The 17,054-nt window shown below is 58.3% G+C and overlaps 1 protein-coding gene across 1 annotated transcript in view; it reads right to left on the reverse strand.

The window, feature by feature from the left end:
* Nucleotides 1-17,054, reverse strand: part of VAV1 (vav guanine nucleotide exchange factor 1) — a gene marked incomplete at its 5' end in the record, with an annotated part of 34,250 nt that overhangs the window by 5,816 nt on the left and 11,380 nt on the right. Inside the window, 14 exons of the mRNA XM_080636150.1 lie at nucleotides 3,273-3,387; nucleotides 3,495-3,582; nucleotides 3,685-3,801; nucleotides 7,071-7,102; nucleotides 7,225-7,290; nucleotides 7,604-7,740; nucleotides 7,858-7,903; nucleotides 8,032-8,054; nucleotides 8,703-8,800; nucleotides 10,469-10,570; nucleotides 10,663-10,772; nucleotides 11,396-11,528; nucleotides 15,605-15,690; nucleotides 15,781-15,867. Of these exons, the coding sequence (XP_080492276.1) occupies nucleotides 3,273-3,387; nucleotides 3,495-3,582; nucleotides 3,685-3,801; nucleotides 7,071-7,102; nucleotides 7,225-7,290; nucleotides 7,604-7,740; nucleotides 7,858-7,903; nucleotides 8,032-8,054; nucleotides 8,703-8,800; nucleotides 10,469-10,570; nucleotides 10,663-10,772; nucleotides 11,396-11,528; nucleotides 15,605-15,690; nucleotides 15,781-15,867 (1,240 nt within the window). The remainder of the gene's footprint in view (nucleotides 1-3,272; nucleotides 3,388-3,494; nucleotides 3,583-3,684; nucleotides 3,802-7,070; nucleotides 7,103-7,224; nucleotides 7,291-7,603; nucleotides 7,741-7,857; nucleotides 7,904-8,031; nucleotides 8,055-8,702; nucleotides 8,801-10,468; nucleotides 10,571-10,662; nucleotides 10,773-11,395; nucleotides 11,529-15,604; nucleotides 15,691-15,780; nucleotides 15,868-17,054) is intronic.

Genomic DNA, 17,054 nt, shown 5'->3' on the forward strand with positions numbered 1-17,054 from the left:
TCCCATCACCTCCATCCCACCACCTCCATCCAATCACCTCCATCCAACCACCTCCATCCCATCACCTCCATCCAACCACCTCCATCCCATCACCTCCATCCCACCACCTCCATCCAATCACCTCCATCCAACCACCTCCATCCCATCACCTCCATCCAACCACCTCCATCCCACCTCCTCCATCCAACCACCTCCATCCCACCCTCTCCATCCAATCACCTCCATCCAACCAACTCTATCCCATTACCTCCATACAACCACCTCCATCCAACCACCTCCATCCCATCACCTCCATCCCATGTCCTCCATCCCCCCTCCATTCCCCCTCAATCCCATCCCCTCCATCCCATCACCTCCATCCAACCACCTCCATCCCATCACCTCCATCCAACCACCTCCATCCCATCACCTCCATCCAACCACCTCCATCCCATCACCTCCATCCCATCACCTCCATCCAACCACCTCCATCCCATCACCTCCATCCAACCACCTCCATCCCATCACCTCCATCCAACCACCTCCATCCCATCACCTCCATCCCACCACCTCCATCCCATCACCTCCATCCAACCACCTCCATCCCATCACCTCCATCCAACCACCTCCATCCCATCACCTCCATCCAACCACCTCCATCCCATCACCTCCATCCAACCACCTCCATCCCATCACCTCCATCCAACCACCTCCATCCAACCACCTCCATCCAACCACCTCCATCCAACCACCTCCATCCCACCACCTCCATCCCATCACCTCCATCCAACCACCTCCATCCCATCACCTCCATCCCACCACCTCCATCCCATCACCTCCATCCAACCACCTCCATCCAACCACCTCCATCCCATCACCTCCATCCAACCACCTCCATCCAACCACCTCCATCCAACCACCTCCATCCCATCACCTCCATCCAACCACCTCCATCCCATCACCTCCATCCAACCACCTCCATCCCACCCCCTCCATCCAACCACCTCCATCCAACCACCTCCATCCAACCACCTCCATCCCACCCCCTCCATCCAACCACCTCCATCCAACCACCTCCATCCAACCACCTCCATCCCACCACCTCCATCCCATCACCTCCATCCAACCACCTCCATCCCACCACCTCCATCCCACCCCCTCCATCCAACCACCTCCATCCCATCACCTCCATCCCATCACCTCCATCCAACCACCTCCATCCAACCACCTCCATCCAACCACCTCCATCCCATCACCTCCATCCAACCACCTCCATCCAACCACCTCCATCCAACCACCTCCATCCCATCACCTCCATCCCATCACCTCCATCCAACCACCTCCATCCAACCACCTCCATCCAACCACCTCCATCCCATCACCTCCATCCAACCACCTCCATCCCATCACCTCCATCCCACCACCTCCATCCAATCACCTCCATCCAACCACCTCCATCCCATCACCTCCATCCAACCACCTCCATCCCATCACCTCCATCCCACCACCTCCATCCAATCACCTCCATCCAACCACCTCCATCCCATCACCTCCATCCAACCACCTCCATCCCACCTCCTCCATCCAACCACCTCCATCCCACCCTCTCCATCCAATCACCTCCATCCAACCAACTCTATCCCATTACCTCCATACAACCACCTCCATCCAACCACCTCCATCCCATCACCTCCATCCCATGTCCTCCATCCCCCCTCCATTCCCCCTCAATCCCATCCCCTCCATCCCATCACCTCCATCCAACCACCTCCATCCCATCACCTCCATCCAACCACCTCCATCCCATCACCTCCATCCAACCACCTCCATCCCATCACCTCCATCCCATCACCTCCATCCAACCACCTCCATCCCATCACCTCCATCCAACCACCTCCATCCCATCACCTCCATCCAACCACCTCCATCCCATCACCTCCATCCCACCACCTCCATCCCATCACCTCCATCCAACCACCTCCATCCCATCACCTCCATCCAACCACCTCCATCCCATCACCTCCATCCAACCACCTCCATCCCATCACCTCCATCCAACCACCTCCATCCCATCACCTCCATCCAACCACCTCCATCCAACCACCTCCATCCAACCACCTCCATCCAACCACCTCCATCCCACCACCTCCATCCCATCACCTCCATCCAACCACCTCCATCCCATCACCTCCATCCCACCACCTCCATCCCATCACCTCCATCCAACCACCTCCATCCAACCACCTCCATCCCATCACCTCCATCCAACCACCTCCATCCAACCACCTCCATCCAACCACCTCCATCCCATCACCTCCATCCAACCACCTCCATCCCATCACCTCCATCCAACCACCTCCATCCCACCCCCTCCATCCAACCACCTCCATCCAACCACCTCCATCCAACCACCTCCATCCCACCCCCTCCATCCAACCACCTCCATCCAACCACCTCCATCCAACCACCTCCATCCCACCACCTCCATCCCATCACCTCCATCCAACCACCTCCATCCCACCACCTCCATCCCACCCCCTCCATCCAACCACCTCCATCCCATCACCTCCATCCCATCACCTCCATCCAACCACCTCCATCCAACCACCTCCATCCAACCACCTCCATCCCATCACCTCCATCCAACCACCTCCATCCAACCACCTCCATCCAACCACCTCCATCCCATCACCTCCATCCCATCACCTCCATCCAACCACCTCCATCCAACCACCTCCATCCAACCACCTCCATCCCATCACCTCCATCCAACCACCTCCATCCAACCACCTCCATCCAACCACCTCCATCCCACCCCCTCCATCCCACCCCCTCCATCCAACCACCTCCATCCAACCACCTCCATCCCATCACCTCCATCCAACCACCTCCATCCCATCACCTCCATCCAACCACCTCCATCCAACCACCTCCATCCAACCACCTCCATCCAACCACCTCCATCCAACCACCTCCATCCCATCACCTCCATCCAACCACCTCCATCCCACCACCTCCATCCCATCACCTCCATCCAACCACCTCCATCCCACCCCCTCCATCCAACCACCTCCATCCAACCACCTCCATCCAACCACCTCCATCCCACCCCCTCCATCCCATCACCTCCATCCCATCACCTCCATCCCATCACCTCCATCCCACACCCTCCATCCCATCACCTCCATCCCACCACCTCCATCCCACCCCCTCCATCCCATGACCTCCATCCCACCCCCTCCATCCCACCCCCTCAACCCCACCTCCACCCCACCCCATCACCCACATCCTACCCGCTGCCCGGGCTCCATCCCTACTCTCGGGCTCCTTGAAGGGCACCACCAGCGCCGTGTCCAGCGCTTTGAAGCAATCCTTGAGCGAGCAGCGCCGGTAGAACCCCACCAGCTCCTACGGACGACGCGGTCCAACGTGGGCACCCCAAACCCCAACCCAATGTGTGTGTGTGTGGGGGGGGGGGGGGGACAACAACAGGAGTTGGGGGTCCCCGTGCTCACCACCAGCCCCTTGAACGCCTTCCTCTCGGTGAGCCGGTAGAGCCCTTCCGCCGTCATCACCTTGATGTGCTTCACCTCCCCATGGTACCTGCCCATGGAGGATGAGCCCAAGAGGGGTCCCCATCACCATTGTGTGTGTGTCCCCCCCCCCTTTCCCCATGCACCCCAATGGAACCCCCCCGGTCCCTACTTGATGCTGATGGCGAACTCGGCCGCGTCCTTCACCCGCTGCCGCACCAGGAAGGAGCCGTCGGAGCGGGATGCAAGGAGCTGCTCCGCTTCCGCCCGCTCCATGGCGCCGGCGTACCTGGGTACCAGGGACCCATCCTGAACCCGTCCCCCCCAGCATCCCTCCTGCCCCATCCTTTGGGATAACAGCGGGGATGGGGAATGGGATGGGACATAGCGGGAGTGGTGGGGGAAGGATGTGGGGGTTCCTCATTGCTATGGGGTGATCCCAATGGGAATGGGGACCCTGAGGAGGGATTTGGGGTGATCCCAATGGGAATGGGGACCCTGAGGGGGGATTTGGGGTGATCCCAATGGGAATGGGGATCCTGAGGAGGGATTTGGGGTGATCCCAATGGGAATGGGGACCCTGAGGGGGGATTTGGGGTGATCCCAATGGGAATGGGGGATCCTGAGGAGGGATTTGGGGTGATCCCAATGGGAATGGGGATCCTGAGGAGGGATTTGGGGTGATCCCAATGGGAATGGGGACCCTGAGGAGGGATTTGGGGTGATCCCAATGGGAATGGGGACCCTGAGGAGGGATTTGGGGTGATCCCAATGGGAATGGGGACCCTGAGGAGGGATTTGGGGTGATCCCAATGGGAATGGGGACCCTGAGGAGGGATTTGGGGTGATCCGAATGGGAATGGGGACCCTGAGGAAGGATTTGGGGTGATCCCAATGGGAATGGGGACCCTGAGGAGGGATTTGGGGTGATCCCAATGGGAATGGGGACCCTGAGGAGGGATTTGGGGTGATCCCAATGGGAATGGGGGATACTGTGGAGGGATTTGGGGTGATCCCAATGGGAATGGGGATCCTGAGGAGGGATTTGGGGTGATCCCAATGGGAATGGGGACCCTGAGGGGGGATTTGGGGTGATCCCAATGGGAATGGGGACCCTGAGGGGGGATTTGGGGTGATCCCAATGGGAATGGGGACCCTGAGGAGGGAGTTGGGGTGATCCCAATGGGAATGGGGACCCTGAGGGGGGATTTGGGGTGATCCCAATGGGAATGGGGACCCTGAGGGGGGATTTGGGGTGATCCCAATGGGAATGGGGACCCTGAGGAGGGATTTGGGGTGATCCCAATGGGAATGGGGGATCCTGAGGAGGGATTTGGGGTGATCCCAATGGGAATGGGGGATCCTGAGGAGGGATTTGGGGTGATCCCAATGGGAATGGGGACCCTGAGGAGGGATTTGGGGTGATCCCAATGGGAATGGGGACCCTGAGGAGGGATTTGGGGTGATCCCAATGGGAATGGGGACCCTGAGGAGGGATTTGGGGTGATCCCAATGGGAATGGGGATCCTGAGGAGGGATTTGGGGTGATCCCAATGGGAATGGGGGATCCTGAGGAGGGATTTGGGGTGATCCCAATGGGAATGGGGATCCTGAGGAGGGATTTGGGGTGATCCCAATGGGAATGGGGACCCTGAGGAGGGATTTGGGGTGATCCCAATGGGAATGGGGATCCTGAGGAGGGATTTGGGGTGATCCCAATGGGAATGGGGGATCCTGAGGGGGATTTGGGGTGATCCCAATGGGAATGGGGACCCTGAGGAGGGATTTGGGGTGATCACAATGGGAATGGGGACCCTGAGGAGGGATTTGGGGTGATCACAATGGGAATGGGGGACCCTGAGGAGGGATTTGGGGTGATCCCAATGGGAATGGGGGATCCTGAGGGGGGATTTGGGGTGATCCCAATGGGAATGGGGACCCTGAGGAGGGATTTGGGGTGATCCCAATGGGAATGGGGGATCCTGTGGAGGGATTTGGGGTGATCCCAATGGGAATGGGGATCCTGAGGAGGGATTTGGGGTGATCCCAATGGGAATGGGGATCCTGAGGAGGGATTTGGGGTGATCCCAATGGGAATGGGGACCCTGAGGAGGGATTTGGGGTGATCCCAATGGGAATGGGGGATCCTGAGGAGGGATTTGGGGTGATCCCAATGGGAATGGGGATCCTGAGGAGGGATTTGGGGTGATCCCAATGGGAATGGGGACCCTGAGGAGGGATTTGGGGTGATCCCAATGGGAATGGGGATCCTGAGGAGGGATTTGGGGTGATCCCAATGGGAATGGGGACCCTGAGGAGGGATTTGGGGTGATCCCAATGGGAATGGGGACCCTGAGGAGGGATTTGGGGTGATCCCAATGGGAATGGGGACCCTGAGGGGGGATTTGGGGTGATCCCAATGGGAATGGGGACCCTGAGGGGGGATTTGGGGTGATCCCAATGGGAATGGGGACCCTGAGGGGGGATTTGGGGTGATCCCAATGGGAATGGGGACCCTGAGGGGGGATTTGGGGTGATCCGAATGGGAATGGGGATCCTGAGGAGGGATTTGGGGTGATCCCAATGGGAATGGGGGATCCTGAGGAGGGATTTGGGGTGATCCGAATGGGAATGGGGACCCTGAGGAGGGATTTGGGGTGATCCCAATGGGAATGGGGATCCTGAGGAGGGATTTGGGGTGATCCGAATGGGAATGGGGACCCTGAGGAGGGATTTGGGGTGATCCCAATGGGAATGGGGATCCTGAGGAGGGATTTGGGGTGATCCCAATGGGAATGGGGGACCCTGAGGAGGGATTTGGGATGATCCCAATGGGAATGGGGACCCTGAGGAGGGATTTGGGGTGATCCCAATGGGAATGGGGGACCCTGAGGGGGGATTTGGGGTGATCCCAATGGGAATGGGGACCCTGAGGAGGGATTTGGGGTGATCCCAATGGGAATGGGGGATCCTGAGGAGGGATTTGGGGTGATCCCAATGGGAATGGGGGATCCTGAGGAGGGAGTTGGGGTGATCCCAATGGGAATGGGGGATCCTGAGGAGGGATTTGGGGTGATCCCAATGGGAATGGGGGATCCTGAGGAGGGATTTGGGGTGATCCCAATGGGAATGGGGACCCTGAGGAGGGATTTGGGGTGATCCCAATGGGAATGGGGACCCTGAGGAGGGATTTGGGGTGATCCCAATGGGTATGGGGGATCCTGAGGAGGGATTTGGGGTGATCCCAATGGGTATGGGGGATCCTGAGGAGGGATTTGGGGTGATCCCAATGGGAATGGGGATCCTGAGGAGGGATTTGGGGTGATCCCAATGGGAATGGGGGACCCTGAGGAGGGATTTGGGGTGATCCCAATGGGAATGGGGGACCCTGAGGAGGGATTTGGGGTGATCCCAATGGGAATGGGGGATCCTGAGGAGGGATTTGGGGTGATCCCAATGGGAATGGGGGACCCTGAGGAGGGATTTGGGGTGATCCCAATGGGAATGGGGGACCCTGAGGGGGTCTCCATGGCCAATGGGGGGGTCCCCATCACCAACCAGGGGTAGATGGAGAGATCCGGCAGCGGTACCTGGGGGGGGGAGAAGCAGAGGTGGGGACCAAGGAGGGGACCCGGGGGTGGAGGGACCCCCCCCCCCCATGCCCCATGGAGCCCCCCAAGTGCCCCAGTGGGTGCTGGGCCCCCCAACTCACGCAGAGGAAGGGCCTGACAGCGGCACAGGGGAACCAGCCCAGGGCGCCGGTGGCCACGTTCCGGCCCTAGGGAGGAAGGAGCCATGGAGCCAAGGGGGTTCCTGTGCCCCATAGAGGGTGAAGGGCCCCATAGAGGAGATCCACCCATTGTGGTCATGGTGCTCTGCCCCATAGAGGAGATCCACCCATCATGGCCATAGCGCTCTGCCCCATAGAGGAGATCCACCCATCGTGGTCATGGTGCTCTGCCCCATAGAGGAGATCCACCCATTGTGGTCATAGCGCTCTGCCCCATAGAGGAGATCCACCCATTGTGGCCATAGCGCCCTGCCCCATGGATCAGACCCCGCCCCCCACATCCATGGGGCTCCCTCCCCACCTGCCACCAGAGCTGCTCGGCCTCGGCCACGGTGACCTCCAGGATGTCCCCAGGGCTGAGGCTCAGGCCCGGCCCCATAGCGCCCGGTGGTGGGGGGATGCCGCTATAGGGCTGGTGGGCTTCCATCTTGGGCAACCCTGGAGGAGAACACCCAACGTGGGGGGTGAAACGGGACATGTGGGGCACGGACACCCCCCCCCCCCATCTCTGCCCCACAACCGCCCCCTGTGCCCCACAACCACCATGGGTCTCACCAAGGCCTCCTCTCTCCTTCTCAGGGCCCGGCCGCTGGGGCTTGTTCTGGGGAGCAAGGAGACCCCAATGAGCCCCTTTGGGGGGGGGGGGGGGCATGGACATGGCCCCCCCCCAGGGCCTCCCTGCTCCCAATGTGGGGAATCTGAGCCCATCCGGACCCGTTCTCCTGGTACCTTCCTGGGGCCGGAGCTGGAATCTGGGGGGGGGAAGAGGGAAGGAGTCATTGGGGGGGGGGCATCTCCATTGGGAATGCTGGGGGGGGGGGTGGGTCATGGATGGGGGGGGGCCATGGTTGCTCCAGCCAGGCCACCCCTATCCCGATCCATGTCTGTGGTGGGCAGCTTCAATCCCACAATGTCCCATTCTCCATCCGTGGGGTCCCACTCTCATCCCATGAAGATCCCAACCCATCCCATGATATCCCTCACCCATCCCATGGTGATCCCAACCCATCCCATGATGATCCCAACCCATCCCATGATATCCCTCACCCATCCCATGCTGATCCCAACCCATCCCATGCTGATCCCAACCCATCCCATGATGATCCCAACCCATCCCATGATGTCCCTCACTCATCCCATGCTGTTCCCAACCCATCCCATGCTGATCCCAACCCATCCCATGATGATCCCAACCCATCCCATGCTGATCCCAACCCATCCCATGATGATCCCAACCCATCCCATGCTGATCCCAACCCATCCCATGATGATCCCAACCCATCCCATGCTGATCCCAACCCATCCCATGATGTCCCGCTCCCATCCATGATGTCCCTCACTCATCCCATGATGCCCCCCACCCAACCCCATCCTACCCCACCCCATTCCTGGTCTCTCACCGGTGCTGGCCCTACCGCAGGTCCCAACCCGCCCCAGACATTCCTTGTGCGCGGGCGCCCGGCACCGGCTGCAGCGATAGCCCTGGTAGAACGTGCCCCTGGGGACAGCAGCACGTGGGGCCATGGGGATGGATCCATGGAGCCCCCTTGCACCCACCATGGACCCACCTTGCACCCACCATGGACCCACCTTGCACCCATCCATGGACCCACCTTGCACCCATCCATGGACCCACCTTGCACCCACCATGGACCCACCTTGCACCCACCATGGACCCACCTTGCACCCATCCATGGACCCACCTTGCACCCATCCATGGACCCACCTTGCACCCACCATGGACCCACCTTGCACCCACCATGGACCCACCTTGCACCCACCATGGACCCACCTTGCACCCATCCATGGACCCACCTTGCACCCACCATGGACCCACCTTGCACCCATCCATGGACCCACCTTGCACCCACCATGGACCCACCTTGCACCCACCATGGACCCACCTTGCACCCATCCATGGACCCACCTTGCACCCATCCATGGACCCACCTTGCACCCACCATGGACCCACCTTGCACCCATCCATGGACCCACCTTGCACCCACCATGGACCCACCTTGCACCCACCATGGACCCACCTTGCACCCATCCATGGACCCACCTTGCACCCATCCATGGACCCACCTTGCACCCACCATGGACCCACCTTGCACCCACCATGGACCCACCTTGCACCCATCCATGGACCCACCTTGCACCCACCATGGACCCACCTTGCACCCACCATGGACCCACCTTGCACCCATCCATGGACCCACCTTGCACCCATCCATGGACCCACCTTGCACCCACCATGGACCCACCTTGCACCCACCATGGACCCACCTTGCACCCATCCATGGACCCACCTTGCACCCACCATGGACCCACCTTGCACCCACCATGGAACCCCCTTGCACCCATCCATGGACCCACCTTGCACCCACCATGGACCCACCTTGCACCCACCCCTGGGCCCACCTTGCACCCACCATGGACCCACCTTGCACCCATCCATGGACCCACCTTGCACCCACCATGGACCCACCTTGCACCCATCCATGGACCCACCTTGCACCCATCCATGGACCCACCTTGCACCCACCATGGACCCACCTTGCACCCACCCCTGGACCCACCTTGCACCCATCCATGGACCCACCTTGCACCCACCATGGACCCACCTTGCACCCACCATGGACCCACCTTGCACCCATCCATGGACCCACCTTGCACCCACCATGGACCCACCTTGCACCCACCATGGACCCACCTTGCACCCATCCATGGACCCACCTTGCACCCATCCATGGACCCACCTTGCACCCACCATGGACCCACCTTGCACCCACCATGGACCCACCTTGCACCCATCCATGGACCCACCTTGCACCCACCATGGACCCACCTTGCACCCATCCATGGACCCACCTTGCACCCACCATGGACCCACCTTGCACCCACCATGGACCCACCTTGCACCCACCCCTGGACCCACCTTGCACCCACCATGGACCCACCTTGCACCCATCCATGGACCCACCTTGCACCCACCATGGACCCACCTTGCACCCACCATGGACCCACCTTGCACCCATCCATGGACCCACCTTGCACCCATTCATGGACCCACCTTGCACCCACCATGGACCCACCCATGGGTGAGGGACATCATGGGATGGGTTGGGGATATTATGGGATGGGTGACGTGGCTTTGGGCTCCCACCTGAGCAACATCTGGCAGGCCCTGCAGGAAGTGGTGTCCTCGAAGGAGAACATCTGGAATTCGTGTCCATCCGCCAGCGCGTGCTCCGGGAAGATGTTGGACCTGGCAGGACAATGCGGGGGGGACACCATAGACTCCCAAGGACCACCCGGACCCCAATGGGTGACGTCCCCCCCACCCTTGGGTGCACCTACACGGCCATCTCGAACTGCTCCAACCACTTCTTCTTCAGCTCATGGGTCTTGAAGAAGAGCTCATAGCACTGGAGACCTCCAGCTTCGATGAGCAGGAACGTGTGGGTCCACTGTGGGGACAATGGGGTCAGCAGCACCCCAGCATTGGGGCATCAATGGGGACATCAGTGGGGACATCACTGGAGACATCACTGGGGCATCAATGGGGAAATCACTGGTGACATCAATGGGGACATCAATGGGGACATCAATGGTGACATCAAGGGGACATCAATGGGGACATCACTGGGGCATCAATGGGGACACTACTGGAGACATCAATGAGGACATCAGTGGGGACATCACTGGGGCATCAGTGGGGACATCACAGGGGACATCAATGGGGACACCACTGGGGACATCAATGGGGACATCACTGAGGCACCAATGGGGACATCACTGAGGCATCAATGGGGCATCAATGGGGGCATCAGTGAGGACATCAACGGGGACATCACTGGGGCATCAATGGGGACATCACTGGAGCATCACTGGGACATTACTGAAGACATCACTGAGGCATCAATGGTGACCATGTCCAGGCTTCCATGTGTACATTATGGACATGGACCCTTGGTACATCAAGGACATGGATGCTGGAGTCCACCATGGACATGGATCCGGGGATCCACCAGACCTGGCTGCTCGGGATCCCCCTGGACATGGACCCTGGGATCCGTTGGGATCCAGGTACCTTCTTGCCATCGCGGGCGCTGATGCCCCCATCCCGCACTTGGTGGCTCTGCAGGTCCACGACGTCCTTGGCCTCGTAGGAGTCTCCCCGGCGCTTGCAGATGATGAGAGCCTTGTCCAGGAGGAATCCGTACCTGGAATATGGGGTATGGGGTATGGGATATGGGGTATGGGGTATGGGGTATGGGGTATGGGATATGGGGTATGGGGTATGGGGTATGGGATATGGGGTATGGGGTATGGGATATGGGATATGGGGTATGGGGTATGGGGTATGGGGTATGGGATATGGGGTATGGGGTATGGGGTATGGGGTATGGGATATGGGATATGGGGTATGGGGTATGGGGTATGGGATATGGGGTATGGGATATGGGATATGGGATATGGGGTATGGGGTATGGGGTACGGGGTATGGGATATGGGGTATCGGATATGGGATATGGGGTATGGGGTATGGGATATGGGATATGGGATATGGGATATGGGGTATGGGATATGGGGTATCGGATATGGGATATGGGGTATGGGGTATGGGGTATGGGATATGGGATATGGGGTACGGGATATGGGATATGGGGTATGGGATATGGGGTATGGGGTATGGGATATGGGATATGGGGTATGGGATATGGGGTATGGGGTATGGGATATGGGGTATGGGATATGGGGTATGGGATATGGGGTATGGGGTATGGGATATGGGGTATGGGATATGGGGTATGGGGTATGGGATATGGGATATGGGATATGGGATATGGGGTACGGGATATGGGATATGGGGTATGGGATATGGGGTATGGGATATGGGGTATGGGATATGGGATATGGGGTATGGGGTATGGGATATGGGATATGGGGTATGGGGTATGGGGTATGGGATATGGGATATGGGGTATGGGATATGGGGTATGGGGTATGGGATATGGGGTATGGGGTATGGGGTATGGGATATGGGATATGGGGTATGGGATATGGGGTATGGGGTATGGGATATGGGATATGGGATATGGGGTACGGGATATGGGGTATGGGGTATGGGATATGGGGTATGGGGTATGGGGTATGGGATATGGGATATGGGGTATGGGATATGGGGTATGGGATATGGGATATGGGGTATGGGGTATGGGGCATGGGGTATGGGATATGGGGTATGGGGTATGGGATATGGGGTATGGGGTATGGGATATGGGATATGGGGTATGGGATATGGGGTATGGGGTATGGGATATGGGGTATGGGATATGGGGTATGGGATATGGGGTATGGGGTATGGGATATGGGGTATGGGATATGGGGTATGGGGTATGGGATATGGGATATGGGGTATCGGATATGGGATATGGGGTATGGGATATGGGGTATGGGATATGGGATATGGGATATGGGGTATGGGATATGGGGTATGGGACATGGGGTATGGGATATGGGGTATGGGGTATGGGATATGGGGTATGGGGTATGGGATATGGGGTATGGGGTATGGGGTATGGGATATGGGGTATGGAGTATGGGGTACGGGATATGGGGTATGGGGTATGGGGTATGGGATATGGGATATGGGGTATGGGATATGGGGTATGGGGTATGGGGTATGGGATATGGGATATGGGGTATGGGATATGGGGTATGGGGTATGGGATATGGGGTATGGGATATGGGGTATGGGGTATGGGATATGGGATATGGAGTATGGGGTATGGGGTATGGGATATGGGATATGGGATATGGGGTATGGGGTATGGGGTATGGGATATGGGATATGGGGTATGGGATATGGGGTATGGGATATGGGATATGGGGTATGGGGCATGGGGTATGGGATATGGGGTATGGGGTATGGGATATGGGGTATGGGGTATGGGATATGGGATATGGGGTATGGGGTATGGGGTATGGGATATGGGGTATGGGATATGGGATATGGGGTATGGGGTATGGGATATGGGGTATGGGGTATGGGGTATGGGATATGGGGTATGGGGTATGGGATATGGGGTATGGGGTATGGGATATGGGGTATGGGATATGGGGTATGGGGTATGGGGTATGGGGTATGGGATATGGGATATGGGATATGGGATATGGGGTATGGGGTATGGGGTATCGGATATGGGATATGGGGTATGGGGTATGGGATATGGGATATGGGGTATGGGATATGGGGTATCGGATATGGGATATGGGGTATGGGGTATGGGATATGGGATATGGGGTATGGGATATGGGATATGGGATATGGGGTATGGGATATGGGGTATGGGATATGGGATATGGGGTATGGGGTATGGGATATGGGATATGGGGTATGGGATATGGGATATGGGATATGGGGTATCGGATATGGGATATGGGGTATGGGGTATGGGATATGGGATATGGGATATGGGGTATGGGATATGGGGTATCGGATATGGGATATGGGGTATGGGGTATGGGATATGGGATATGGGATATGGGGTATGGGGTATGGGATATGGGATATGGGATATGGGATATGGGGTATGGGATATGGGGTATCGGATATGGGATATGGGGTATGGGGTATGGGGTATGGGGTATGGGATATGGGGTATCGGATATGGGATATGGGGTATGGGGTATGGGATATGGGATATGGGGTATGGGATATGGGATATGGGATATGGGGTATGGGATATGGGGTATGGGATATGGGGTATGGGTTATGGGATATGGGGTATGGGGTATGGGATATGGGATATGGGGTATGGGATATGGGATATGGGGTATCGGATATGGGATATGGGGTATGGGGTATGGGATATGGGATATGGGATATGGGGTATGGGATATGGGGTATCGGATATGGGATATGGGGTATGGGGTATGGGGTATGGGATATGGGATATGGGATATGGGATATGGGGTATGGGATATGGGGTATCGGATATGGGATATGGGGTATGGGGTATGGGATATGGGATATGGGATATGGGATATGGGGTATGGTATATGGGGTATCGGATATGGGATATGGGGTATGGGGTATGGGATATGGGATATGGGATATGGGGTATGGGATATGGGGTATCGGATATGGGATATGGGGTATGGGGTATGGGGTATGGGATATGGGATATGGGATATGGGATATGGGGTATGGGATATGGGGTATCGGATATGGGATATGGGGTATGGGGTATGGGATATGGGATATGGGGTATGGGGTATGGGGTATGGGGTATGGGGTATGGGATATGGGATATGGGATATGGGATATGGGGTATGGGGTATGGGGTATGGGGTATCGGATATGGGATATGGGGTATGGGGTATGGGATATGGGATATGGGGTATGGGATATGGGGTATCGGATATGGGATATGGGGTATGGGGTATGGGATATGGGATATGGGGTATGGGATATGGGATATGGGATATGGGGTATGGGATATGGGGTATGGGATATGGGGTATGGGATATGGGATATGGGGTATGGGGTATGGGATATGGGATATGGGGTATGGGATATGGGATATGGGATATGGGGTATCGGATATGGGATATGGGGTATGGGGTATGGGATATGGGATATGGGATATGGGGTATGGGATATGGGGTATCGGATATGGGATATGGGGTATGGGGTATGGGGTATGGGATATGGGATATGGGATATGGGATATGGGGTATGGGATATGGGGTATCGGATATGGGATATGGGGTATGGGGTATGGGGTATGGGATATGGGATATGGGATATGGGATATGGGGTATGGGATATGGGGTATCGGATATGGGATATGGGGTATGGGGTATGGGGTATGGGATATGGGATATGGGATATGGGATATGGGGTATGGGATATGGGGTATCGGATATGGGATATGGGGTATGGGGTATGGGATATGGGATATGGGATATGGGATATGGGGTATGGGATATGGGGTATGGGGTATGGGATATGGGATATGGGATATGGGGTATGGGATATGGGGTATCGGATATGGGATATGGGATATGGGATATGGGATATGGGATATGGGGTATGGGATATGGGGTATGGGATATGGGATATGGGGTATGGGATATGGGGTATGGGGTATGGGATATGGGATATGGGATATGGGGTATGGGATATGGGGTATCGGATATGGGATATGGGGTATGGGATATGGGATATGGGATATGGGGTATGGGGTATGGGGTACGTGGTGTCCCCTTGGTGTCCCTCATCCCTTCCTACCTGTCCACCTTGGATCTCCGCTCCGTGCTCGACACCTTCAGTTCTCCATCGATCTTGGGGCGCCCAAACTGTGCCAGGGACTGCGGCTGGGGGGGGGGTGGGGTGGTGGGGTCATGGGGGTGGTTGTGGGGTGCTGTGGGGTGTTGAGGTGGGGTTGGGCCTGGGGGGGTCCCCACCATGTTATGGAGGCAAAGCTGGACGCTGGTGAGCTGCTTCAGGGTCTCGTTGTCCCGTTTCACCTCGTTCACGCATTGAGCCAGGTCCTGGGGGGGCAGCGTCAGGGACACCCCCCCCCAGACCCACAAGTAACCCCCCAGACGCACAAGTACCCCAAAGCACCCCATTGGAACCCCCCAATCCCCCCCACATTTGTCCCAGCATCTCTCCGGGTACCCCAAAACTCAATAGGAGCCCCCCAAGACCCCCCAAAGGACCCCATTGGGACCCCCAAGACCCCATTGGGTCCCCCCAAGACCCCATCAGGACCCCCCCAAGACCCCATTGGGACCCCCAAGACCCCCTCAGGACCCCCCAAGACCCCATTGGGTCCCCCAAGACCCCCTCAGGACCCCCCAAGACCCCATTGGGACCCCCAAGACCCCCTCAGGACCCCCCAAGACCCCATTGGGACCCCCAAGACCCCCTCAGGACCCCCCAAGACCCCATTGGGACCCCCAAGACCCCCTCAGGACCCCCCAAGACCCCATTGGGACCCCCAAGACCCCATCAGGACCCCCCAAGACCCCATTGGGACCCCCAAGACCCCCTCAGGACCCCCCAAGACCCCATTGGGACCCCCAAGACCCCCTCAGGACCCCCCAAGACCCCATTGGGACCCCCAAGACCCCATCAGGACCCCCCCAAGACCCCATTGGGACCCCCCAAGACCCCATTGGGACCCCCAAGACTCCCTCAGGCCCCCCCAAGACCCCATTGGGACCCCCCAAGACCCCATTGGGACCCCCAAGACCCCCTCAGGACCCCCCATGACCCCCTCAGGACCCCCCAAGACCCCATTGGGACCCCCCAAGACCCCCTCAGGACCCCCCATGACCCCCTCAGGACCCCCCAAGACCCCATTGGGACCCCCAAGACCCCCTCAGGACCCCCCAAGACCCCATCAGGACCCCCCAAGACCCCCTCAGGACCCCCCAAGACCCCATTGGGACCCCCAAGACCCCATCAGGACCCCCCAAGACCCCATTGGGACCCCCAAGACCCCCTCAGGACCCCCCATGACCCCCTCAGGACCCCCCAAGACCCCATTGGGACCCCCCAAGACCCCATTGGGACCCCCAAGACCCCCTCAGGCCCCCCCAAGACCCCCTCAGGACCCCCCAAGACCCCCTCAGGACCCCCCAAGACCCCATTGGGACCCCCAAGACCCCCTCAGGACCCCCCAAGACCCCATTGGGACCCCCAAGACCCCCTCAGGACCCCCCAAGACCCC

Source organism: Psittacula echo (assembly GCF_963264785.1).
Source record: "Psittacula echo genome assembly, chromosome: 30".
Classification (NCBI taxonomy): Eukaryota; Metazoa; Chordata; class Aves; order Psittaciformes; family Psittacidae; genus Psittacula; species Psittacula echo.